At 39.7% G+C, this 25375-nt stretch overlaps 1 protein-coding gene across 3 annotated transcripts in view; it reads left to right on the forward strand.

Moving 5' to 3' along the window:
* The window catches only part of OFD1 (oral-facial-digital syndrome 1), a 34814-nt gene extending 10881 nt beyond the window's left edge, over positions 1-23933 (forward strand). The window contains exons 7-23 of one of the 3 annotated variants that reach the window (XM_011957843.1): positions 1293-1429; positions 1751-1924; positions 4397-4503; positions 6230-6349; positions 8317-8390; positions 9789-9880; positions 11190-11379; positions 12250-12380; positions 12904-13015; positions 14685-15293; positions 15652-15778; positions 16902-17002; positions 18320-18430; positions 21707-21864; positions 22628-22798; positions 23298-23365; positions 23652-23933. In XM_011957843.1, coding sequence (XP_011813233.1) covers positions 1293-1429; positions 1751-1924; positions 4397-4503; positions 6230-6349; positions 8317-8390; positions 9789-9880; positions 11190-11379; positions 12250-12380; positions 12904-13015; positions 14685-15293; positions 15652-15778; positions 16902-17002; positions 18320-18430; positions 21707-21864; positions 22628-22798; positions 23298-23365; positions 23652-23694 — 2525 coding nt within the window. In that variant the 3' untranslated portion in view covers positions 23695-23933. The remainder of the gene's footprint in view (positions 1-1292; positions 1430-1750; positions 1925-4396; positions 4504-6229; positions 6350-8316; positions 8391-9788; positions 9881-11189; positions 11380-12249; positions 12381-12903; positions 13016-14684; positions 15294-15651; positions 15779-16901; positions 17003-18319; positions 18431-21706; positions 21865-22627; positions 22799-23297; positions 23366-23651) is intronic. The other 2 variants (XM_011957844.1, XM_011957845.1) reach the window with 2 other exon arrangements.
* The last annotated feature ends 1442 nt before the right edge of the window (positions 23934-25375 follow it).

The raw sequence follows: 25375 nt of genomic DNA on the forward strand, positions 1-25375 counted from the left end.
GGGGGCGGTTAGAAATGGTGAAGGAGCTGATGAGCTGGAGAATGGCGTAAACCTGGGAGGCGGAGCTTGCAGTGAGCTGAGATCTGGCCACTGCACTCCAGCCTGGGCGACAGAGTGAGACTCCGTCTCCAAAAGATAAGTTCATAATTCATAAAATGTATTATATGACTATGCCTTTCATTAAGTGTAGGTTTAATTCAATTAGAAACATACTACTTGCTAATTATCAAGCAGTGTTGTTCAGTGGTGTGAGCCACATATGTAATTTTAAATTTTCTGGCAGCCACATTGAAAAAAGTAAAAAGAAACAGGTGAAATTTGTTTTAATAATATTAACCTAATACATCCAAAATATTATTTCAACATGTATTCAATATAAAAAATACTAATGAGATATTTCACATTTAGTTTTTGCACTAAGTCTTTGAAATCTCATGTGTTTTTTACATTTAAAGCACATCTCAGTTCAATTTGGTTACATTTGAAGTGTCGATGGCCCCATGTGGCTGGAGAGTCCTGTATTGGACAGCATTTGGAAAACATAGAAAAGTAGATGGAAAACCATGTCTAAAGTCATCCCTACCAGAGATAAACACTATCAGTGTTTTAATCTACTTCTGCCAGCCTTTTTCGATCTGTTCATACTTTTTTGGTGGGTGTTATACATGGTTGAGATTGTACTGTGGGTTGAGATTTACACTTTGCTGTGTGGTTGATTCTGATCCATAGTTTGTTTGAGGGCCGTGGACTAAGGGAAGAAAGAGTCAGTAGACCTCACTTTAATCCTGGTTATGCTGTTATGTAGTCACTTATTAAACTGTATTCTTTATCTGTAAAGGGGAGGAGTTGATGTACATGATCTTTGATTCTTTTAAAGTTATCGTTTTGAATGTGTAAGTCAGCTTTAACTGAAGTCCAATAAGGAGCTCTCTGTCTTAGCACTTAGAGAGTAGGAAAAGACTCCAGTGTTTTCTGACTTAAACTGTACTCTTGGCTTTCTTTGTCCTCTAACATTTTATGATGAACATTTTCAAACATACAGAAAAGTTGATACAATTTTAGTGAACACTTGTGTATCCACCACCTAGATTCCACTATTACGCTTGTATTATACTCGCTTCATCATTTTTATCTGTCCATCCATTCATCGACTTTCCTTTTTTTGTATTTCAAAGTAAGTTGCAGACATCCCTACACTTTCCCCTAAGTATGCTCTTTTGAACCAGAGGTCTGGCATCCTACGCACCTGACCATGTTTCTATGTCCTAATTTGATGTGTTATCTTTTAATAGCTGAGAAGCTTCAGCTTATTGATGATCAGTTTGCAGATGCTTACCCTCAGCGTATCAAGTTCGAATCTTTAGAAATAAAGCTAAATGAATATAAGAGAGAAATAGAAGAGCAACTTCGGGCAGAAATGTGTCAAAAGGTAAGCTTTATCTTGTTACTGTTAATAAGAGTGATGTTTTTGCTTGTCTTCTAAAGTCTTAACCTTAGGTATATGGGAAAATATCTAGAACTTTTAATAGTGAATGGGATACTATACTGTTGTGCATATATTTTTTTATTTCTGATGACATTTGTTTATGCCTGTTGAGTGAATCCCACAAATACAGTGAATGAGATAAAACTAAAGATGAAATAAATATATTTGGGCAGAGCATTAATGTTAAACCTAGATGTAGAGAGAGAACTTGTTCCTTTTTTTATAGTATAATAGTATTTTTAACTTTTTGTGATCAATTTGCAGTTGAAGTTTTTTAAAGATACCGAGATAGCAAAAATTAAAATGGAAGCGAAAAGAAAGTATGAGAAGGAATTAGCCATGTTCCAGAATGATTTTGAGAAAGCTTGTCAAGCAAAATCTGAAGCCCTTGTTCTTCGGGAAAAGAGTACCCTTGAAAGAATTCAAAAGCACCAAGAGGTGGTATTTACAAATATTTTATGGGTGGCTATTTCCTGCAGCTATTAGTAGGTTGGCTCAAGATCCAGGAACAGGATGGTACAATTGATGGAACAAGGCCCCAGAAGAGCAATAGGGACTGGGGCCAAGAGTGCAAACAGAAGGATGGGCCTTGAAAAAGATACACAAATTTGCTTCCTCTGAGACTGGTGGAAAGGCAAGAACTGTGGAGGTGAACAATCAAGTTGGAATTATGAGAAACACACCCTGAATAAGCTCCATCTCCTCAGGCAGGTTAGGGGGTTAGATCTCGGGTTTTAGGAGCAGATTGGAGGTGCAGAGTAGCTCCTATGGATAAGGGAAGAACAGCCCTTTAAAGCAGAGAGGACTGATCACCTGTATTGAGGGCTCAGCTGTGGTTGGGGGAGCCTGGAATTGAGACAGATCAACCCATGTGCTTGTAGGTGAGTTTTCTGTTCTAGTTCTGGGGAGGATTTGTAAGGATCTCTTTCTGCCCCATTCAGTGAGGGTGGAAAAATGGAGATGCTTGGGAAGTGGAGCTTTTCAGAGCCTAATTTATTTGACTAGAGAAAGGCAGCCTATTTAATTGAAGATTCTGGGGCTCTCTTGGGTAGTGAAGGGAAGCAGAAGAGAGGGCAGGTGGCTTCTGGGGGAAAGGGAGGGTTGAGTGGCAGTGTCAGTGATCAAGGACTCGATCTAGAGAGACTGGTAGTTGGAAGAATAAGGATGGTCCAAGAATACAGAATTGCAGGATGAGGTTTCAGGTAGAGACTAGAAACCAAATGCAGTATGCTGCCATTGGAGAGAGCCATGGAAATGAGCAAGGGTGAAGGTCCCTGGGGTAAAGGAGTCACCAGGGCCACAAGGGTCATCCATGTGACCATTTGATCTTGTCACCCCAGAAAGTAACTGGACAGGAGACGGAGAGGGTGAAGAGTGGGAGGGAGTCCATGTTGGCAAGCGGGATTGGATCTACTCCTTTAAGATCATATTCCTTTCCCAAGGGCGTGTCTTAGACCAAACTAGATTTACCGCACTATTTCCAACATACATCCAGAACTACTGCTGTCAGATGTTGAAAGTAGGAATGCTTCCCCCTAGTGTCCACTCTTGCTTGGGGCTTCTCAATAAGACTTGGTTGTATAATGCTAAGGGCACCCCCTCTAAAATTTTGTATAGCATTTCTAGGAATTGGGCTTGCTTCAGCTATAAAAATGAATGTTGGAAGCACGTATCTTTGAGATGATTAGATTGTGTTTAGACTAATAACTCCGTCTTTAAGATAGGTGACTGTCTAGATCACTGTTTAACTCTCATTATCTGAAAGCTTTGAAGAAGATTGTCATCCTCATAAAAAGCACCATATCTTTATTCCCTCACCTGGACTGTCCATCCCCTTCTTTCCCTGACAAAACCATACTGTCTTTTAAGACCCAGCTTGGATGTCACCTGAGTAATGCCTTCCCTGACTCCCACTGAGCGACTCATTTAGGCCTTGTTCCTGCATCACTCTCTATGTACTTCAGTTACAAAATCATCACATCTTAGTGTGATTGTTTCTCACTCCTTGACTAAATTGTGAGGTCTTTAGAGATGAGGACTATATCTGTCTACCTTTTTATATCCAGTTTCCAGTATGCTGCTTTACATGTCGTGGGTAGTTAGTAAATTCTTTCTCTGTGAACACACAAATGGAAGGATGGTCCGTTCTTTTAGGAGTTCATATGAGCTTGCTAACTCTGAGTCAGAATGACCCATGAACTGAAACATTCAGACAGCACCACCACTAAAAACCCTGGGGGTTCGATTCTTTTGGAGTTTTGTTGCTGAATGTACATTTTGTTTAATTTTTCTTCCTGGGGAACTTGCCAAAATTTAGGTAAGGGCTCCAGGTTTGGTGGCTCATGCTTGTAGTCCCAGCACTTTGGGAGGCCAAGGCAAGCATATCAGTTGAGCCCAAAAGTTCAAGACCAGCCTGGGCAGCATGACAAAACCCCATCTCTACAAAAATACAAAAAATCAGCCCGACTTGGTGGTATGTGCCTGTAGTGCCTGCAGCTACTCAGTAGGCTGAGGTGGGAGGAACCCTTGAGCTTGGGAGGCAGAGGTTGCAGTGAGCCAGGATCACCCCACTGCACTCCAGCCTGTGCGACAGAGTGAGACCCTGTCTCAAAAAAAAAATTTTTTTTTTTTTAGATGAGGGGCTGAGAGATGTTAAAGAACTAAATAGCATAAATTACGCATGGCATGTTAGGACTATAGGGTAATGGTAGTTTAACAGTCATTGGGGGAGTAAATTTTTATGCAACTAGAATAAGAAAAAGCATACCTTGAGTTGGAATCTCTTGAAGGTGAAATTGTTATCCTAAATGTCTGTACTTTGCTTTTTGGAATTTAGGAAGCAGTATATTCATTCAAATCTGTTTTGCTTTCATTAGCTTGCTTGCTAAAAATTAATGCTTTTCTATACAGATTGAAACAAAAGAAATTTATGCTCAAAGGCAACTTTTACTAAAAGATATGGATTTGCTAAGAGGAAGAGAAGCAGAGCTAAAGCAAAGAGTTGAAGCTTTTGAATTGTAAGTAATGCATGTTCATTTTGGATATTCAGAGTGATGAGATTAAAAAGAATTACTAAATATATGTCTAAATATTCTAATGTTCATTGCCAAGTAGAGTTCTTGTTTGTAAAGGGGATATCACCTAGCATTAGAAGGTACAAATTAAGAGGAACAAACACTAGGGTTTTGATTTTGAAATATTAAACATTAAGATGAAAAGACCAATGAGATGCTATCATCAGGCTACAGTAAGACCAAATAGATAATTTGGAGAAGCTGTTAATACTGGAACAGATCATATGTTTTGCAGTTACATTCAGTCCCTCAGATCTGATAGTTCCATGTGTGTATGTATAGTAAACTGAATTCCATATATCCAGGCCTGCAGCTTTTACCAGCTGTGTGCTCAGAAAAGGAAGTATGGTGGTCCGACTTGACTTGTATTTGGTGAAACTATTTCTTTGTGTTCACTTTTTCTGAGTGCTCACAAGTGTTTCATCCCTCAGATCTTACCTGGGATTGACAGCAAGCTCACCTGTCCATAGTTTGTGCAGTAAGCCTTCTTTTCCTTTGGGAATCTGCTATTGCCACCCATAGATACTCCAGGAATCTTAGTTTGTTAAATAATTTGTCTCCATCTTCATTAATGTTTTTTTCTCACTTCTATAGGCTTAATTTGTTGGATTTCAACTCTCTGTCTACCTTATTCTCTTTTTGGCAATAATGATGAAAAGGCATATTGATCAAGAGGGAGAAATAGGCACAAAATTGGGGCACAGAAGGTTCATCATACCTTTACCTCCGTTTTCTCTACTCTTGTTCCCTCCTTCTTAGCGTATAAACTAAATAAATGTAGTTTACCTTTCCACGACTTTCCAGGTTACCAGCAGAGGGAGCTAATACCTAGAGCCTTTACCTGTTCTTAGACTAGTCAGCATTTTGTAGCACTTCTCAGGATGACTGGATCTCACTACATGTGAACCTACCTTCCTGGCTAAGGAGTTGGTGCTATGGTTGATTTAAAGTCTCACTATGAAGACCATTCTATTCTTCAGTATTTGGAAGCCCTGATTGATCCATCTATCTTTTGCCCTCTCTTTTGGTACTTTTTTCAGCATTCAATCAATAGGGTTTTTTGTTTGTTTTGTTTTGTTTTTAAGACACAGGGTCTGTCTGTATTGCCCAGGCTGGTCCCAAACACTTGGGATCAAGCGATCCTCCTGCCTCAGCCTTCTGAAAAACTGGGATTATAGGTGCGGGCCACCACACTTGGCTAAAGCTGATTGGTTATTAAATGACAAAAACAAATATTCTATCTTGAATATATATGGACTAATTAATTAAATCCCACAGTTAGAAACAGTATTATAGAAGATTCAAGCACGTAAGTACACTTACTTGTTACTTTGTAACTAATAATATTCTTTCATCCCAGAATTGATTTTGGCCGTTTATCACCTATAACCATTGTTTAAGTGCTTATCTTCTGTGAGAAACCGCTTCCCTCTTGAGACTCTCCCACTCCCCTCAGCCCAAAGCCATAGTCAGTTCTGCTAGTTTCAGTACGCTGTAACTAGGTCAGTTCATAAAATACACTGAGGACTTCTGGCTCTTTATTTCTACTTCCCAATAGTGATATCATGTAGCAGTTTTAGTCTGTTGAACTAGACACATGATTTTTTTCCTAAATTTGTTAGCTCCGCTATGGTAGTTTATTTACTTTTTATATTTTTGCTAATTTCAGGAACCAGAAGCTCCAGGAGGAAAAACATAAAAGCATAACTGAGGCACTTAGGAGACGGGAGCAGAATATAAAGAATTTTGAGGAGACCTATGACCGAAAGCTCAAGAATGAACTTCTAAAGTAATTGTTAAGCATTTTTAAATAACTGATATGTTTAAATTAAGTTGGTAGAAACATAAAAACTGACGAAGTAGTCTGTAACTTAGGCAAACTTTAGTGTTTGAAAAAAAATACATAGTTTTATCAATACAGTCAATCCTTTTCTGCATTTAAGTTAGGATAGTTTTTAAAATATAAGGGCCAGGTGCGGTGGCTCATGCCTGTAATCCCAGTACTCTAGGAGGCTAAGTGGGCGGATCACCTGAGGTGAGGAGTTCAAGACCAGCCTGGCCAACATGGTGAAACCCCATCTCTACTAAAAATACAAAAATTAGCCGGGTGTGGTGGTGGGTGCTTGTAGTCTCAGCTACTGGGGATTCACTTGAACCCGGGAGGCAGAGGTTGCAGTGAGCTGAAATTGTGCTACTGCACTCTACTAGCCTGGGTGACAGCAAGAATCCATCTCAAAAAAAAAAAAAGTATAGAGATACACATCCTCTGTGCTGCTTATGGCTTCTCTAGCATTTATTGTGGGCTGTGATTTGCTTTAATTTTCAGTACACCTTGTGACTTGCTCAGCTTGCATAGTTGATAAGCTGTAAAATTGGAATTATAACCACTTTTAGTTATCTTTTTCTCTGCCTCACTTATACAGCCCCAAGGATGGGGGTATCTAACCATATATAAATTACACTAATGGTCATAGTATTTGTCAGTGAACATGTGCCTCGTATTTCTTCAAGATTCAGCAAAGCCAGAATCAAAAGAGCTAAAATTAACTATGTGAGGCAAAAAGTGATACAGAGAAAGGAAAATATGGACAACTGTGGTTACTTTGGCTTTTCTGTAGTCTGAGTTTTGTGTATCAGTGAATAACATCTCACTGCTACAACATTATGCCCATGTGGTAACATTTCTCTTCAGTGTGTGGGAAAGCATCTGGCACATAAAAAGTGCTCAGTTAATATTTGCTGTAAATGTGTCGCGAGGAAATGATTCCGCTCGGGTGGTCTGGGCATTTCTTATTCGGCCTCTTTTATTGCCTTCCTCAATTTGTCATTGATACTCCATTACATAGTATTGCAAAGGTTTCTCAAGGTTATCCTTTAAACAAATTCTATTTTTTAAAAATATGGCAGCTTTTTTATCTATTGATTTTGAAATGATGTATTTTACCCACACCTTCTCTGTCAGTTTCTATACTAAAATAGCTAAAATGGAAATGTCTGTAGTTGCTGAATTTTTAGGAATAAATGAATTAAAATATGTGTGTTAATTTTACATAGATAGGGAGCTAGTGAACTATTTGGTATCATTGTGACAGCTTCCACAGGCTGCATGGTGTCTGTCTGGCTTTGGGAATCCTCATATGACTTTGGCAGGTGTTGGAGTTTGGAGGCTCTTCACCACAGGAGTGCTTCTGTTTCCTTTTGGAACCAAAAGGGCAGATGGTAACAGCTGGGAAAGGGAAGTGAAACGGTGAAAATGTGCCTTTTGGTATTCCTAATCCGGGTATAATGCTCTTGGCGGTTGGCTCTCAGGACTGCCCTTAGTCCCTGAGCACAAAAGTTCTTACCTTGGTTGGGGGTGGACAGATGGTACAGGTAGATTGGAAGTGACTGTCTGATTATCATTTGGGATTGAGTCTGTTGTGTGCTGTGTAAATTTAATTTACCCCTTTGCTCTTTGTGTCGGTTGAGACCAACTGAAAAGTGATTGTTTTCAGTAAGTAACCTTATGATAATACGACCCTTCATTTTGTGTGATTGAGTTTTGGGACCCAGTTTATAGGATCGAGGAAGGGTTTTACTGGGCACTTTATGTTCAGAGGTCATATCCCTGGCTTTAGTATTGAGGACTTTGAAGTTTACACATTGTCATGTTCAGCGCCCTCAGGTGCTCCTGTGTCATAGATAAGTTCCCGCACTGATAACAGTCTTTCCAGAAAAATGACTGAAGAGCTCATATTTAGTCATTCTGATTCTCAGGTATCAACTTGAACTGAAGGATGACTACATCATTAGAACTAATCGACTGATTGAAGATGAAAGGAAGAATAAAGGTGATGTTTGGGGGGGAAATAAGCTGTATTTTTCAGTTCTGCTGTAGGTTATTAGCTTCCCAAGTTGGGCCTGTTCCATATTCTAAAAAATAACAGCTTACACTTCATTGTTTCTACAAAATTACACATTTTTTGTAATTTTAATTTTATAAATTTAAAAAAAATCATTGTCTTCACTGCCTTTTGAGAAACCTTCATGTTCAATAATTTGTATATTCACAAAGGCCAGTGATTTATCATGGATATTTTATCCAACTTTATTTCATATATTTTGATAAATCTGCAATTGTCAGGAACGTAGCAGCAACTTATTGCCATGAAGTATGTATTACTCCTAACCATGAGAGACTTTATTTTTCACTTACGGAAAACTTTAACTTCTCTGTCCCCTGTGACCTAGTTTCTTATTTCTTTTGCTTCTGATGTATTTTTATGCTTTACAATATTTTTACTTGATGTATAACCTTCTGAACTCTTGTGTACATTGGCCTGAGACTGTGGAAGTTGAATAATTTTTCAATCTTCAGATGTTTCACATTTCAATGTGTTTCTAGGAAATTGCTGCAACAAGAAGTTGAAGTTTTGGTGGAAATTTCAAGTAGATTCTTGGGAATAAACCAGTTGGGTAGTTGATGTTGACCCAGATACCCGATGTGTGGCTACTGTCTTTTTTTTTGTTTTAGAGATGGAGTCTTGCTCTGTTGCCCAGGCTGGAGTACAGTGGCACAATCTCAGCTCACTGCAACCTCCGCCTCCTGGGTTCAAGTGATTCTTGTGCCTCAGCCTCCCAAGTAGCTGGGACTACAGTTGTGCACCACCATGCCCTGCTAAATTTTGTAGAGACAGAGTTTCACCATGTTGGCCAGGCTGGTCTTGAACTCCTGAGCTCAGGTGATCTGCCTGCCTTGGTCTCCCAGAGTGCTGGGATTACAGGCATGAGCCACTGTGCCCAGCCTCTTTTCCTATCTTATGGAGACTAATACTTCTTTTATGGATTAGTACCAATATGTATGTAACAAATTATGGTTTGATGATATATCTACATAGACTTGTGTTAGTTGAAGTGAAAACTACAAAATAGTAACTACAATATAGTAACAGACAGATCTTTGTCTTCAAGGAAGTTAAGAGCTGTGGGTATTAGGGCCCTGTGCTTTGAGCAGATGGTATAACTCTGGTTAGCATGTGTAGCAAGTGGAATTTCACCACATACATGACAGTTATAGCTTCACATCACCTGTTGGGTAATAGGGTTTATTTCTTACTTGCCCCCTACCTCTGCTATTTCGATTGTGAAATAGTGGTCATTAGGTCTGACATACTGGTCATAAATATTAAATGGATTTTGTATTCACTAGGAAAACATTATGGTGTTTAATTGGTGGGTTCTTTTTTCAGAAAAAGCTGTTCATTTGCAAGAGGAGCTCACAGCTATTAATTCAAAAAAGGAGGAACTCAATCAATCTGTAAATCGTGTGAAAGAACTTGAGGTAATTGTTAAGCATATTGGTTTTTGAAATAGATTTTAAGCAATATATGAAATTTTAGTCATACATAATTTATCCTAAGTCATCCTCTTGAGGTGTTTCGACTGCCATTTATATGGCTAAGAAGGTGATGACTGAAGTTAATTCAATAGTTCTTAATTTCAATCAATATCACATAGGAAAGCATAGATAGAGCTTTGGGTCCTGGAGTCCTGCTCAAATCCTGTCTGTGTCTCTAACTGCTTGTGTGTCACTAGGGAAGTTCTGTGACTGCAGGTTCCTGAGCTGTAAACTAAGATGTTTTCCACATTATAGGGTTGTTGAGGGAATTCAGTAAGCTAACTTACGTGCCTAGTTCATAGCAGGTGGCCATTACTGTTAGTTTCTACATCAGCCTGTTCTCTCCTTCCATCAGCAGCAGGTAGAAAAATTCCTGTCGTTACATTGTTATCTTACAGATTAAAACAAAATGAGGTGCACTTTTCACATATCATTGCTTCTTTACTTTTCTATTCATTCGTGTGCTTGCTGTCTGAAGGATGAAGCTGGAACTTTAGGTACTTACAACATATTTTGTATATAAAATTTATTTTAGCAACTTTGACTTATGTGAGAACTTTGTAGGCTTTTGTACTCAAATATGGTATATATTATACTAAGAAAAGGGAAGCACTTCACAACATGTTACGGAATCTCTCTTTCTTTCTAGACAGAGTCTTGTTCTTTCGCCCAGGCTGGGGTGCAGTGGTGTGATCTTGGCTCACTGCAACCAACTTCCACCTCCCAGGTTCAAGTGATTCTCATGTCTCAGCCTCCCGAGTAGCTGGGATTACAGCCATGTGCCACCACGCCCAGCTAATTTTTGTATTTTTAGTAGAGATGGGGTTTCGCCATGTTGCCCAGGGTGGTCTCGTGAGCTCAAGCAATCCTCTTGCCTCAGCCTCCCAAAGTGCTGTGATTACAGGTGTGAACCACCATGCCCAGCCATTTTTATCTTACCTTTTCATATTTAAAAAATATACATTGCTATGATGGGTGATTGTTGTTGGGTTCTTGGTTGCCTCTGGAAAATGGGATGATAATCTTAGAAGGACTTGCTTCATGGGATGGTGGCCTATAAAACTTCTGCCTCAACTGTAGGGCAGAAGATAATTTTCGTTACTGTAGTTAGAGTCTTACTGCAGAGAGTCAGACTTCTGTCCAGTGACCTTAATTAAATTGTGACACCATGCTTAAAGGAGCCTGCCAGCTTTTAGGTTTGCAGTACTGTAAAGTCATTATTCAAATGTAAATTTTTCTTTTTGAATTTTAGCTTGAATTAGAGTCTGTCAAAGTGCAGTCTTTGGCAATAACAAAACAAAACCATATGCTGAATGAAAAGGTTAAAGAGATGAGTGATTATTCACTACTAAAAGAAGAGAAACTGGAGCTTCTGGCACAAAATAAATTACTTAAACAACAACTGGAAGAGAGTAGAAATGAAAACTTGCATCTCCTAAACCGTATGTATTTTTTTTTCTGACTCGCATGTTTTAGTAATTCGTATTAGGTCAGTATTATAAAACTATGCTTTGTACTTGTATAAGGTGGTGGGACTTAAATTGGGAAGGTTTATAAAATTAAGATTCTTGGATTAAACTCTGCAAACCTGCTTTAGGTGGTATCAAGGCTTCCCTTGCCCTCTGACTGCTGATTGGGTTTGGCCAGTGGGGACACCAGCCTCTACATACAGTAGCCCTAGGCTGGCCACTGCCTCATGGCCAAGTGAGGTCATAGTGCCTGTGATGACCTCTTCCGGGTGCTCTGCACCACCTCCCTCTCTCCAGTGCTGAGAATTTCTCCCTCCCCTGATTCTCCAGGCCCAAGGAGCGCTAACAGTGTGGCCCTGTTACTAGCCCAGGGAACTCCACCATCCTTTGTGCATACCCTGAATAAGTCAACCTTTATTAAAGGGTTCTTAGATGATCTTGACTGTGACAACCATCTGCCTTCTGCTTGGATCCCAACTGCTGCTGTCAGATGCCCAGATCATATTGGATCCCAGGGCTGTCATCAACAGGTAGACCAGAGAGAGAGCTCCTTCTGTGCATGGTAGAGGAGAGAAACAGGCTTTCAGGTTAATTTGAGGATTTGAAAGAGTTCTTTTACTTGGAGTAGGGCTCCAAGGGTAATAAAGTTTGCATTAACATACACTAAATTCTTTTGTTGTGAAATTTGAGAGTCAGGATTGCTCTGAGCTCATTTAATAGACTTATTATCATATTTATTGCATGAGTACAAAGCAAAGGAACACTTTAAAACCCCTTTAACAGTTTTTGTTAAGTGAAATAACTTAAGGTTGGTAATGACTAGGATTTTTTTTACCTTCTTAGGCCTAGCTCAGCCGGCTCCTGAACTTGCAGTCTTTCAGAAGGAACTACGGAAAGCCGAAAAGGCTATAGTGGTTGAGCATGAGGAGTTCGAAAGCCGCAGGCAAGCTCTGCACAAACAACTGCAAGATGAAGTGAGTATTGCTCTTCTTCAGTTCTAGTGTGATACCAGTACACTTCATAGATATGTAAACTTGGCACAAGTCATACTAGTGTAAATCAGATTTATTTTAACATCAAACATTACTCTCCCAAATATGCTAAAGGTATCCTTTCTCATCTGAGAAAATTTTGCAGTGATAATATGACTTTATATTCGTAATAGTAATAAAATGGAGAAGAAAGCAAACTCACCTAAACATAAAATTTTCTGAGTGCCTGATGGTACCCACTGTTATCTCTTGATTCTCACCCTGAGAAGTATTACAAACATTCACTGTGTCTTCTGATTTCTGCCTGCATGCTCTGGAGTTCTTTGATATGACTGAAAAAGATGGTGAAAAACTTGTTCGTTCTGCTTGTGTTTTTTTTTAATAGGGACCCTCTTGTTTACTGTCATAACAAAAAGAGTACAAACACGATAAGAGAATTTTTCCTTTTGAAGCAAGCTGTGATTTGTTTTACATGGATTTCTTTTCCTATTCTGAATCTTTTCAGATTGAACATTCTGCACAGCTGAAGGCCCAGATTCTGGGTTACAAAGCTTCTGTAAAGAGGTTAACTACTCAGGTTGCCGATTTAAAATTGCAACTGAAACAAACTCAGACAGGTTAGAGACATTTTAACACATAAATATTTTTGTGTGTATAAAGCTTCTGGTGTCTGTGAAAATGTAATGATCATAATTTATTGAATAGTAATTATTGTGTTAGGGGAAAAGCCATAGAAATATATGTTATTTTAGAAGTAAAGCTGCCTATCCATTTTGGTAATACCATCTGGATCATCAGCAAAAGTGATTTGCTTCATAGGTGCCTCATGGCTTGGGAGAGTCTCATGCCCCGATAGGAAAGGCATGGTGGTGACGTAGAAGTCCCCACATTCATTCTAGGATTTCTTTTTTTATTTGTAACCCCAATGTTAACACCAATTCAGTAGTTTTACGGATTCCTTGATAGATATATAAATATACAGGACAAGCAGGGTGGTTTAGCAAAAAGAACATTGCCCTCAGAATCAGAGAACTGTTCTTCTTTTGGACCCCAGTTTTGAAGTTGTTTGACCTTGGGCATGTTACTTTAACTTCCTTGGGCCTCAGTCTCCTCATTTGTAATGGGGATAATAATACCTACTGAGCCATGATGAAAAAGATGAAATGGGTTTCAGTCCAGTGCCTGGGACATAAAAGACACTCAGGAAATGGTTATTGGTATCATTTTATTATTGTGTCTTCACTGTGGATGCATCTTTGCCCCTTCCTACTTCATAAGAAGGATATTGAAGTTTAGATACTTTCTTCTTCAGTTGCTTTCAAGCTCAAAGAAAGTACGTACGTGTTACCAGTTCAACTAGGTCTGAGCCTTCCTCGTTCCCACCTGCATTCTTTCCTTCTCAGCTCCTTGCTCTCTTCTACCAGCACTTGTTTTATTTTTATCTCTACTCATTTCTACTTTTTTCTGTTCCTCTTTTTCTTTCAATTCTGTTTGCGAAACTTCTCACAGCTGAAGTCATAGCAGTCTCCTATCAATAAAAAGTAGTTGAATGAGGATAGAACCCTTTCGCATGTATGTGTTGCTGAGGGCAAACTTTTTTCTTGCAGCATCACGGGGAGGCATTGCAGGAGAGTGGGGCACATGCACTGGCTTTGCATTAGGAAAGCCCAGTAGCTCTTAGACCTGCTAACCATGTGACCCAGCCTCAGTAAGCTTTAGTTCCCCCATCTGTAAAATCGGAACAGTGAGAGTTCCTTGACCACAGTGTTGTTGTGAATGCAGGTCCTCACTTCCTTATATGAAACTCAGGCCATATGCTGTGGATTTCGCACTAGTCCTAGGAGTTCTGAACAGCATCCTATAGTAAAACACATTAATTATTTGCAGTCAACTGTATGAATATTCATGCTGGGATAAATAAGGATTATAAATGGGTTTACATCAGTTCAGGTCAAACTTTTCAGCCAAATGAGTTCAAGACTGGTTAGGCTTTGCCACCAAATAAATTATGAATAAATTTTCAGTTCTCAGAGCCTTGTGAATTTCAAAATTGTGCATAATGGATTCTGAAATTATATCATGTTACAAAAGACATATGAAGCTGTAGCTGGTACAATAAGCTCTCAATAAATGTTAGTGGTTATCATTACCATGGCTTCAGAAACTTTAATGTGCAAGTTTGTCCTTATTACTTTCTTCCATTTTTCAAAAAAATAATATTCTCGAGTATATTTTCTTCTCTGCCTTGTTCACTCACTTCTGAAATTTGCTTTTTGTACCCTGCAGCCCTAGAGAATGAAGTGTACTGCAATCCAAAGCAGTCTGTGATCGATCGTTCTGTCAATGGATTAATAAATGGCAACATGGTGCCTCACAATGATGAGATAAGTGGGGATTTTTTGAACAGTCCTTTTAAACAGGAAAAAGTTCTAGCACATATGGTTGCATCAAGGATCACAAATTATCCAAATGCATGGGTGGAGGGTAGTTCCCCTGATTCTGACCTTGAGTTTGTAGCCAGTACTAAGGCAAGGGTCAAAGAGCTTCAGCAAGAGGCTGAACGCTTGGAAAAGGCTTTCAGAAGTTACCATCGGAAAGTCGTTAAAAACTCTGCCAAAAGCCCACTAGCAGCAAAGAGCCCACCATCTCTGCACTTGCTGGAAGCCTTCAAAAACATTACTTCGAGTTCCCCGGAAAGACATATCTTTGGAGAGGACAGAGTTGTCTCTGAGCAGCCTCAAGTGGGCACACTTAAAGAAGAAAGGAATGACGTCTTGGAAGCACTGACAGGCAGTGCTGCCTCGAGGCTCCACGGGGGCACTTCCTCCAGACGCCTCTCTTCCACACCCCTTCCAAAAGCAAAAAGAAGCCTCGAAAGTGAAATGTATCTAGAAGGTAAGCCACCCGCACAAAGGGTTGTGGGGTGCTCTGGAGTTGGGTAGCCACCCTGCCCATGACACGGGTTGCTGTGAGGGTCACCGTGGCAAGGTCTAGTGTTTGCTTGGCACACAGAGCTGTTTAGATAGTGTTAGTCGCCTTTCCTTTGCTGCCTGTTGGTTTCATGCATTTTATTATTGCCACTGCAATTTAATTTAGTGCTTGAATCATTAGTTTTGTGGATCTTATGCATCGTAGTTGGCTTTTTGTGAGGATAACAGTTTATTTTCAAACTAATAGAGCTCTTTAGAAACCACGTTGGCATCTTCTCCATGCAATTGGTAATATTCTTGCCTTGGTTCTTTCTGCACCTTAGGTCTGAGCAGATCACACGTTGTTTCCCCCAGTCCTTGTCCTGACAGAATGCCCCTACCATCACCCACTGAGTCTAGGCACAGCCTCTCCATCCCTCCCGTCTCCAGCCCTACAGAGCAGAAAGTGGGGTAAGTATAATGTTCTGATTGATTAGCTTCAGCTGAATCATGTTATTTGCTGTGTCAGCCTTCAGTTGTTTTACTGGGATTTTTTTTTTTTAAGATAATTATTATAGATCATGTGGCAGTATAGAATTTGCAATCAGATTGCAAAATGATGTGTCATTTTTGAGAATCATCTAAATTACCTGGAGGGAAAAAGATTGTTCTTAGCAAATAAGTGGATAATGCTTATTTGCTAAACTTGATATATGGACCATGCAGTCTGGTGTGAATAAGCATCTTCCTGGATCTGTGAATAGACTTGGTTTATTAAGATAAAAAACAAATGGAGGTTATTTCTAAAGTTGGAACAATTTTACACATCATTAAAAAGTCATTTAAAAATATTTTGGCATTGAAATATAAACAGATAAGGTTCTGACCTGCATATCATTGAAATAAATTCAAATGTGGTAGCGGGCTCTGGAGTAGAGTATGATTGTTGAAACAGGAAGGAGTGGATGTTTTTAGAAACAGGCCACTGGGTCAGCCAGGCTGTGATTTGAGTCATGAGCAGACTCCTACCCATACCTGGGCCCCACAGCAGAGAGAACTGACTCCTTAGTTCTGGCTCCAGCCTGGGCATCTGCATGTTAATGTAGTTCTCTGCCACATGGGCCTGTCATGGTCCTAAAGCTTTTTTTTTTTTTTTTTTTTGGTGATAAGCCAAAAGGAAGGTAAGACACACACATATGCTCATATGCTGAGTTAGGGCACTTTGCTCACTCAAGGTTGTGGTATTGCATCTTCAGCTGGTTCATGCTGATAGTATGCAGAATTTTTTTTCAGAAATGTTTTATGGTTATTTCCTAGGAATAGCATTCAGAGTACAACATTATTCTTTATTAACAACTGTAGTATCTACTTCACAGCATGAAATAGTTACGAGGAGTAACTGAGTAAACGGGTATTAATTGCTGAGAACAATGCCTAGTGGTGGTGGTGAGGTGGAGCTATTCTTTACAAGACAAAGAGAAAACGAATTTTGTAGAGCCTTTTCTTGAGTCACAAAAGGCTTTTTGTCACCTTGTGCTCTTTGGTTTTCCATTATTAAAACTTCACATTCATGAATTTTATCCTTCCAATCTAGTCTTTATCGAAGACAAACTGAACTTCAAGACAAAAGTGAATTTTCAGATGTGGACAAGCTAGCTTTTAAGGATAATGAGGAATTTGAATCATCTTTTGATTGTAAGTTCAAATATAAGTATCAGTTTTTATAAGTTGAAAATCTAGAAAGCTTAGTTTTGGTGAAACGTATCCATTGGTTTAAAAGAAAAGCAGTTACAAATTGGGTCATTATTATTTTGTGATACAACCACAAGTACAGATGTATCACCTCATTTTTCTGTCATGAAGATTTTCATGCGTGTGTCTGTTTACTTTTTAAAAATTTCAGTATGACTAATAATTTCAGAGTTTGAGCTAATTTTTTAGCTTATAAATGAACTATTAACATCAGATTTTAAATAATTATCAGATTTTAAATAAGTGATTTTTCTTAATTTATTTTTACCTTTTTATAGAATACAGCAGTGTTTATTTTTATTTTTTTTGAGATGGAGTCTGTCTCTGTTGCCCAGGCTGGAGTACAGTGGTCCTACCTTGGCTCACTGCAACCTCCCTCCTCCTCCCAGGTCCAAGCGATTAATCTGCCTCAGCCTTCCAAGTAGCTGGGACCGCAGGCACACGCCACCACACCCAGCTAGTTTTTTTGTATTTTTAGTAGAGATGGGGTTTCACTACATCAGCCAGGCTGCTCTTGAGCTCCTGACCTCAAGTGATCCACCTGCCTCAGCCTCCCAAAGTGCTAGGATTACAGGCATGAGCCACTGCGCCTGGCGTAAGGATGTTATTTTCTAAATTTGCTGATTCTGTTGATTGCCTCAGATTTACAAAACCTCATTTTTAGTGAAAGAATGGAGATAAAAGAATATTAAGAGTCCAGAAACTGGTGTCCTGGCTGTGGCTCTGCCTTAGACTGTCTCACTTTGTAGCCACTTTGTAAGTGTAAAATAAGCATGTAGAGCCTATCATCTCTAAGGTTCTTTCTTTATATTTGTATATAAGCTGTTGGTTAGCCTTGTAAATTTCATCTTCAAATCTGAAAATGTAATATTTTGAACAGTTAAATGAGAGGGCTTGGTAAATTTTGTGAATATTTGTTAAAGTCTTTGTGTTAAATCATTGATAGTTTAATAGAATTCAAATGATTATCAGCAAGCCAATTGAATTCTTCACTGTCACTGGGTTGATTTTCCTGTTGGGTAACGAATCTAATTTTGTAAACAAAGTTAATTCTTTCAAGTACAAAAACACTCTGACAAGCAAATACGTTGGCAAGTGGTTATGTTGGGAACTTCATGGAATCCTGTTAGGAAAGGGCGCACCCAGTTACTTTGGCTTCAGTTCCCGTTCTCCAGTCAGTTGCCCCCACACTGCACTGCCCTTCTTTGTCTTGGTGTTATTATTAAGGACTCATGGGACAATTGTTTGTGCCTCATGCAGCTGCAGGGAACGTGCCAAGGCAGTTGGAAATGGATGGGCTCTCTCCTGCCGGGGATATGCCTTATGTGGATGCTGCTGCAGCTGCTGTGCCCTTCTCATATCAGCACCCAAGTAAGTTCTTTTTTTGAACTAACAGTCAGCAGGGTCGCATACTAAATACCATTCTGTGTGCTCTGTGAATTATTTCATGTATCACTGAAGTCTTCTTATAGGTGTAAATTAGTCAAAATCTTGGGTTGGGGAGTTATAGTGTCATTATATTGTTAACGACATTTCTGAAGTAATTCCCACGTGAACATATAAAGACAGTGCTGAGGAAAGGACACATTGGAAGAAAAGGCTTCTCATTTAGGCTTCTGAGGCCAGTTGCTTAAAAAGTGTTTTCATTAACTCTTGAGTGCCTGGAATAGTAGTTGGACTTTTCCCCAAGACTCTTCTACAAAAATTGTTCCATGGGAACCTTATCATTTTGGGAAATCACGGTGAAAAATTGAAGTAATCATTAACTCCCATCATATATCTTTAATGTGATTGTAACATTTAAATATTATTTATTTTTCTATCTACTTGTTTCCTTTGTGTCATAAGAAATTAGGACAGAAAAACTTTGTATTTCAATCTTTGGAAAAGCTATGACACCGAGTTAGCTTAGCACTGGAGGAAAACTGGCCATCAGACTTCTCTTGTCTGGCCCACTTCCTCTTTCCTCTTCTCCAGATTACCTACTTCCCTCACTGGGGGTGAAGGGAGATGGCAAGAGAGCCATGGGAGCTTTGTGCTTTGTTCCAGGGCTCAGCCAACAGTCAGGTCCTTTTCTTCTTGGACCAAGTGTTTAATCCTCAAATCTGAAAGGAATTTTCTCAAGTAAAGCCACCTCTTAGTCCCTCCCAAACATTGGAAAAACATCATACCCAAAACATACCCAAAACCCCTGTTAGCAGTTTCTTGGTTTTAGTCATGGTACTCAGGAACGTATAAAATTACTGAAAGAGGCAAGAGATTTTGAGAGGGTTGATTTTGCTGATTCCAGAGTAAATCTGCTTTGGAAAGCATTCAGTGAGACTTGATCTAGAGCCTTCTCTCTGCTGGGCACTTTGCTCAGGGCTGAGCCTGTAGCTCAAGCCCTCACCTTCCTGGATTTCTAGTAGAGGAGGCAGATAGTCAGCAGGCCATCACCCAGGACTGTAGCAGGGAGGGGGGAGTAGGGGCCGCGGCCACAAGAGGGAGTGTCTACAGGCACCCATTTGGCACAGACCTGAGCGAGGGAATACAAATAATGTGATAGGATAAGGGAAATCAGCTGAGTAACTAGGTGTTCTGCCACTGAGATGGAACATAGATTATAATATTGGCTTTAAAAATTATTAAGCAGCATGGCGAGTGACATTTTGGTTACTGAGGAATTGTTATATTTGTCATTTCACCTCTTCATCCGGGCACAAAGGGAATTCAAAAAGTCTGAAATTTGGTGTCTCGGAGGTGCCCCGTGGACATACTTCCTTTCTTTCCCCTTGTGTCCAAGAGGTTTCTGTATACCACCCTGCAACTACCAGATATACACCAGAGCAGAGAAGCAGCTCACTCTTCCTCTTTATTTTGTAATTGGTGCTTAAACAACATTCCTATTTTGAGATTACTATTCCATATAAGAAAGCGATCTGGTTTAGGAGTAACCATTTTTTCTTCTTCTAGCAAGGAGGAAGTTGCGTTTCTGCCTGTGGAAATGATCAACTATCTCCTCTGGTATTTTAATTTCATGAGAAGGATTCAGAAGAGATGCGGGGAGAGAGAGAAGAAACTGTGTTGTTTCTCTCCTATTAGTAAAACTCAGTTCCTGCTGATCGCTTTAGAACAAGGCACAGCAAAAAGGTTCAAAGTCCTCTGCTGAACCTATGAATTTTTCTGCTTATTAGCATTGCTTGGGTTAAAAAAAAAAAAAATGTAGGTTATGGGTCAGAGCCGGAAGAGAAAGGTCAGCATAATTGTCTCTGGGATTGGGGTCTAATTAAAACTTGTGAGATGTAGGGACCTGTGCCAAGATGCAGAGAGAACAGACAAGTAATTAAAATATGGGCCTTGTCTGGAAGGAATAGAAGTGGAAGAAACAAGTATGTATAGTTTTTGACAAAGCAGGTACAAGATATCCTGCAGGTAAGATGCTGGAGTGGTTACTTGTCACTTCAGGAATAAGGAGGAGGTGGCATTTCAGTTGGGTCTTGAACAGCATTTCAGACTTTGTGAGAGCAAGGGAGTGCTACAGACTGAGGAGACAGTGAAGGTGAATGCTGAGCAAGGAAGATACAGCCATGGCCAGGCTCCAGTGAGTGGGTTGGTACAGATGAAATATTTCTAGTACAAAGTTGGTGGTGATGTAGGAAATCAATCTGGAAAGAAAAGGGCAGATTGTCAGCCCGGACTACCATGGCATTGGACTCTATCAGAGTGGAGATGATGCACACACAGCAGATCCACATCTTCCTGTCAGGAAATGCCTGGTGCAGATGACCACAGGTTGTTGGAAGGCAGAGACTGGCTTCAGGAAGAGCCTTGACTGGGCTGTTTCAGTAGTCCAGGAAGATGGTGAGAAGGGCCCCTGTTGCAGCCACAGGACAGGGAGTGTGAACCTGCAAGCGCTGGTGGCTGAGTGGTTGGAAGGTAGAAAGAGCATGATCGAAGGACTGGGACGATCATGCCCAGGACGAAGCTGGTGCTGTGGGGTTTCCACATGCGGATGACAGGGAACTGTCAGAAATGTGGACGCGAGGCTAGGGAGAGAGATCAGGAGTAGAGGAAAAGATATGGAAAGGATCCATATACAAGTGATCGCTAAAACCCCAGGAAGGGCTGCCGTCAGTTTGGAGGAAGTGGGGAATGAGCAGTGAGATGGCTGGAATGGCCGGGGGGAGGGCAGTGGTGTGATTTCTGTTGTTTTGTTGGGGTAGGACAGACTTGAGCATCTTTATGGGAGTAAGACTTCTAAAAGTACTGTGTATAGAAATAGGGATTAATGGCTCAGTCAGGGTCTAAAGATAGGGGAGGGATTACAATCAAACGCAGAGGCAGAAATGCAGGGTTTGCCTTGGAAAGGAGGGAGGAGATCTGTGAAGAGGATGAGAGCATGTGACATGGAGGGAGGACAATTGGAGTTGGTCATGGTGAGGATGACTTATTATTTGTCTTAGCCAAGTGAAGTAGGGTGCAGTTCAAGGAGTGGGGTTGGGGGCTTGAAGTGAGTGAAAATGAAACAGTGACTTGAAGCAGGTCACAGAGTCAACTAAAAGCCAAGCAGAGTCTCCGTGGGTCTTGGCAAGGGCTCCTGCAGACTGGTCCTGCATTCATTTGAACAATCTGATACTGGAAGCTACTCTTTATTTTCTGTCCTATTAGGTGTAGATCAGAAACAAATTGAAGAACAAAAGGAAGAAGAAAAAATACAGGAACAGCAAGTGAAAGAACGAAGGCAGAGAGAAGAAAGAAGGCAGAGTAATCTACAAGAAGTTTTAGAAAGGGAACGAAGAGAACTAGAAAAACTGTATCAGGAAAGGGTAATAAGTATGACTTGATTTTCTGTACTGGTCACTCCATTGTACACCTTTCGTAAGTACATTGAGCTCGGGGAGGGGAGTCAATTGGTGTACAAAGTCAAAGGAGCGGCAGGTGCCTTAAAAGGCATCCCTGTCCTCTCCTTGTCTTACAGACGGTGAGAAAGGCTGCACAGAATGTGCAGCTTAGGAGTTTTGTGGTAAAGGATGGTTTTTGAAGGAATTTTTGTACTTTCTCATCTGATCCTTAAAACAAGCCTGTAAAAAAGGTAGACTGCTTTGCTGCAGAACTGTGCTTTGAAAACAGGGTTTAAAGAAGAGGCTGTCACTGTCAGCTAGCTGGGACTAGAACCCAAGGGAGGAGATGGCTGCCAGTCCATGGTTGCTTCCAGGGGCACACATTCCCTCCCTCCTTCCTTTAGTTCTCTTCTTGCCTTCTGTGTCCCGATTCTGGTCCTAGCAGATGGATTACTCTGTCCACTTAACATACCTGCTAAGTCTTGCTTTAATTACTCTAACATATGAATGTTCCTTGGACTTCTGGTTAATTCAAGTCTAAAGCACAGGACACTTGCCGATTAATACCTTCCTTGAGATGACATATTTGTCTTCCTTTGATGATAGCAATGACTTCAATTTTAAAAATTAGTCCTCTGGCATACAGGCTGTACTTGAAGGATCAGGATTAATATTAGTGCACTTTTAAAATACTTAAAAGTTTTACAAATATATTTGTGTATTTTCTGTTTTGGTGTCTGTTTTATAGAGGATGATTGAAGAATCACTGAAGATTGAAATGGAAAATGAATTAGAAATGGAAAATGAATTAGAAATGAGTTATCAAGAAATCAAAGACAAATCTGCTCACAGTGAAAATCCTTTAGAGAAATACATGAAAATCATCCAGCAGGAGCAAAACCAGCAGTCGGCAGATAAGGTGCCAGTGCCATGGACAGGGCAATCTGTGGGTGGGGGACATCCAGGGCTTCCGTGGTTTAACTTCTTGGGATGGGAATCCATCTTCTCCATTGAAGACAAAAAGGTGAAAAGTATAGAAAATCCAGAGTTCAAATGGAACCTTGAGTCTTTTAAATATTCTACTCTTTTGACAAAAACTCATAGCTTTTTTGCTTAAGGTAAAAGATTTAAGAGGTTTTAAAAGTTGGGGTAGCTCATTAAGAACAAGGACGAAAAGATCTATCATATAACAAATGCATTAGTACTGACATTAACATTTTATGTAAGTCCGTAGTAATATGGGTGTTAAATGCATACCCTATAGTTTATTTTGATGTGCTTGCTAAATTTCATGTTTAAAAGTCACCTCTTTTTTAGACTTTTAAATTACACATATATTTCAAAAATGGTTCTTAAAGTATTTCATAAAATTAATGCATATCTAATTTCAAAATTTTCCACCCCCTCCATGTAATCAGAGCTCAAAAAAGATGGTCCAAGAAGGCTCCCTAGTGGACACGCTGCAATCTAGTGACAAAGTTGAAAGGTACCTGTTTTCCCTACATACTGTTTCATACACAAACTGTTAATTGCTCATTTTGTCAGCCAAGAGAAACGGTTAGATGTTTGAGATTGCCTGTAAGAAGTTATTGAATCAGTCAAAATTACTGACTATAAAAACGATTGAGTTTTTTAACTTGTGAAATTGATCCTGATATAAATTGTAAGCTAGGGTAGAAACCCCCCAGGGAAGGAATTGAGAACATTATGAAGATAGCAAATAAACTTGACACAAAGTTTTACATTTTAATTTTTGTCTTTTCCTAATTTAGTTTAACAGGCTTTTCTCATGAAGAACCAGATGACTCTTGGTAACCATGTTTGCTGCCCAGCTTCTAACTTACATATTATGAGAAGTTACATAACATTTACTCCTTTGTAAATGTTTCTCTATCATCAGACAAAACTCAATAAAAATGTGTGTAATCCAGTGTGGGTTTTTTCCCCTAATTTTGATACCACAGTGTGTGAACCAAGAATAATCTAGTCACGTGAAACCTCTTCTCCAGTCATAGTATTTCTCTTTCATTGTAATAAAAAGAACTGGCTTTTAACCTCATTTTTGCCTTAAATTTTTAAATGAGTATAACCTATCTTATTGGTCAACTCCAGGCCTACATTTTGGAAGTTTAAGCTGTGTTCTTTTCTCTCCAAAGTTGGGCTGCTACCTGTAAAACAGGTTATTTTTCTCAGCATTACTCCTGTTTTGTCCCTGAACATAAAAACAGATTTTTCTAGGCATTAGAAATAGTAAGATATTGCCTCTGGTCTTTACTTTTGACATCTGTGGTTTGAATGTATGTGTCCCTCCAAAATTCATATGTTGGAATTTAACCCCCCCCAACCCCGTGTCATAGAATTAAGAGGTGGCACCTTTCACAGGTGACTAAGAGTGGAATTAGTGACCTTATAAAAGGGCTTAATGGAACTAGTGAGGCCCTTTTGCCCTTCCACCATTTGAAGACACTGCATTGGTCCCCTCTGGAGAACACAGCAAGAAGGCACCATCTTGGAAGCAGAGACTGGGCCTTCACCAGACATCCAACCTGCCAGTGCCTTGATCTTGGACTTCCCAGCCTCTCAAACGGTAAGAAACACATTTCTGGTCTTTATAAGTTACCCAGTCTAAGTTATTTTGTTACAGCAGCAGGAACAGACTGAGATAGCATCTTTATTATGGAATCTTTGGTCCTCATACTTAATGAATGGGCTTCAAGTATTTCGTTTGTTTTTAAATGAATGGGCTCCTTCCCTATAATTGACTTCATTTTCATCTCTTAAAAGTCAAGTTTTATAAGGCAGAACTGGAAAAAAAATCTCTGCTCAACCCTCTAAAGGGTCCTAGGTTTTGTGGCAGGATCACTGTGGATAATTAAGAGGCTGCTTGTGGTTTTAGCTAACCATTATTTGACAGTTTCCTCTGGCGACTCATGTGACTTAAATAATTGCACAAAATGCTACTTAAACAGAAGATACTAAGTAGTGTGACAAATAGCACACGAATTGAGATCCTGATTGTTCTCCTGCCATGCGTGAACAAAGGGTGATGATCTAGAGTTAGCACCTCATTTAGGAATGGCCATGTGTCAATAGTGACACAGGCTGGGCCTCACTAAGAAAGGTCAGATGCAGAGAATCCAAATGCATAATCATGTTGACAGATAAGAGTTTAAACAGATTATAAAGTAAAATCCTAAGTAACGTATTTAGCTCTGCTACTCTAGAGAGTCAACTGTTAGAACTAGGTTTTTTTATATTCCAGAATGAATCTTCCAATAGACTTTTGTACCTTTGGTTTGAAAAATAACTACACACATGCTCTTATTTTGTTTCTACTTTGCCCAAGTTTAAGCCTCGTTGATCCTATAGGTAGATGGCATTTATTTGTTGAAAAACTACTCAGAAAAATTCTTACTTTACACAGAGAACTTGTGAAGTGCTAGTGGCACTTTTATGCCCAATACAGCCCAGTGGATTATATAATATTTTCTTAAAT

This window comes from Colobus angolensis, unplaced genomic scaffold (assembly GCF_000951035.1).
Source record: "Colobus angolensis palliatus isolate OR3802 unplaced genomic scaffold, Cang.pa_1.0 Scaffold450, whole genome shotgun sequence".
NCBI lineage: Eukaryota > Metazoa > Chordata > Mammalia > Primates > Cercopithecidae > Colobus > Colobus angolensis.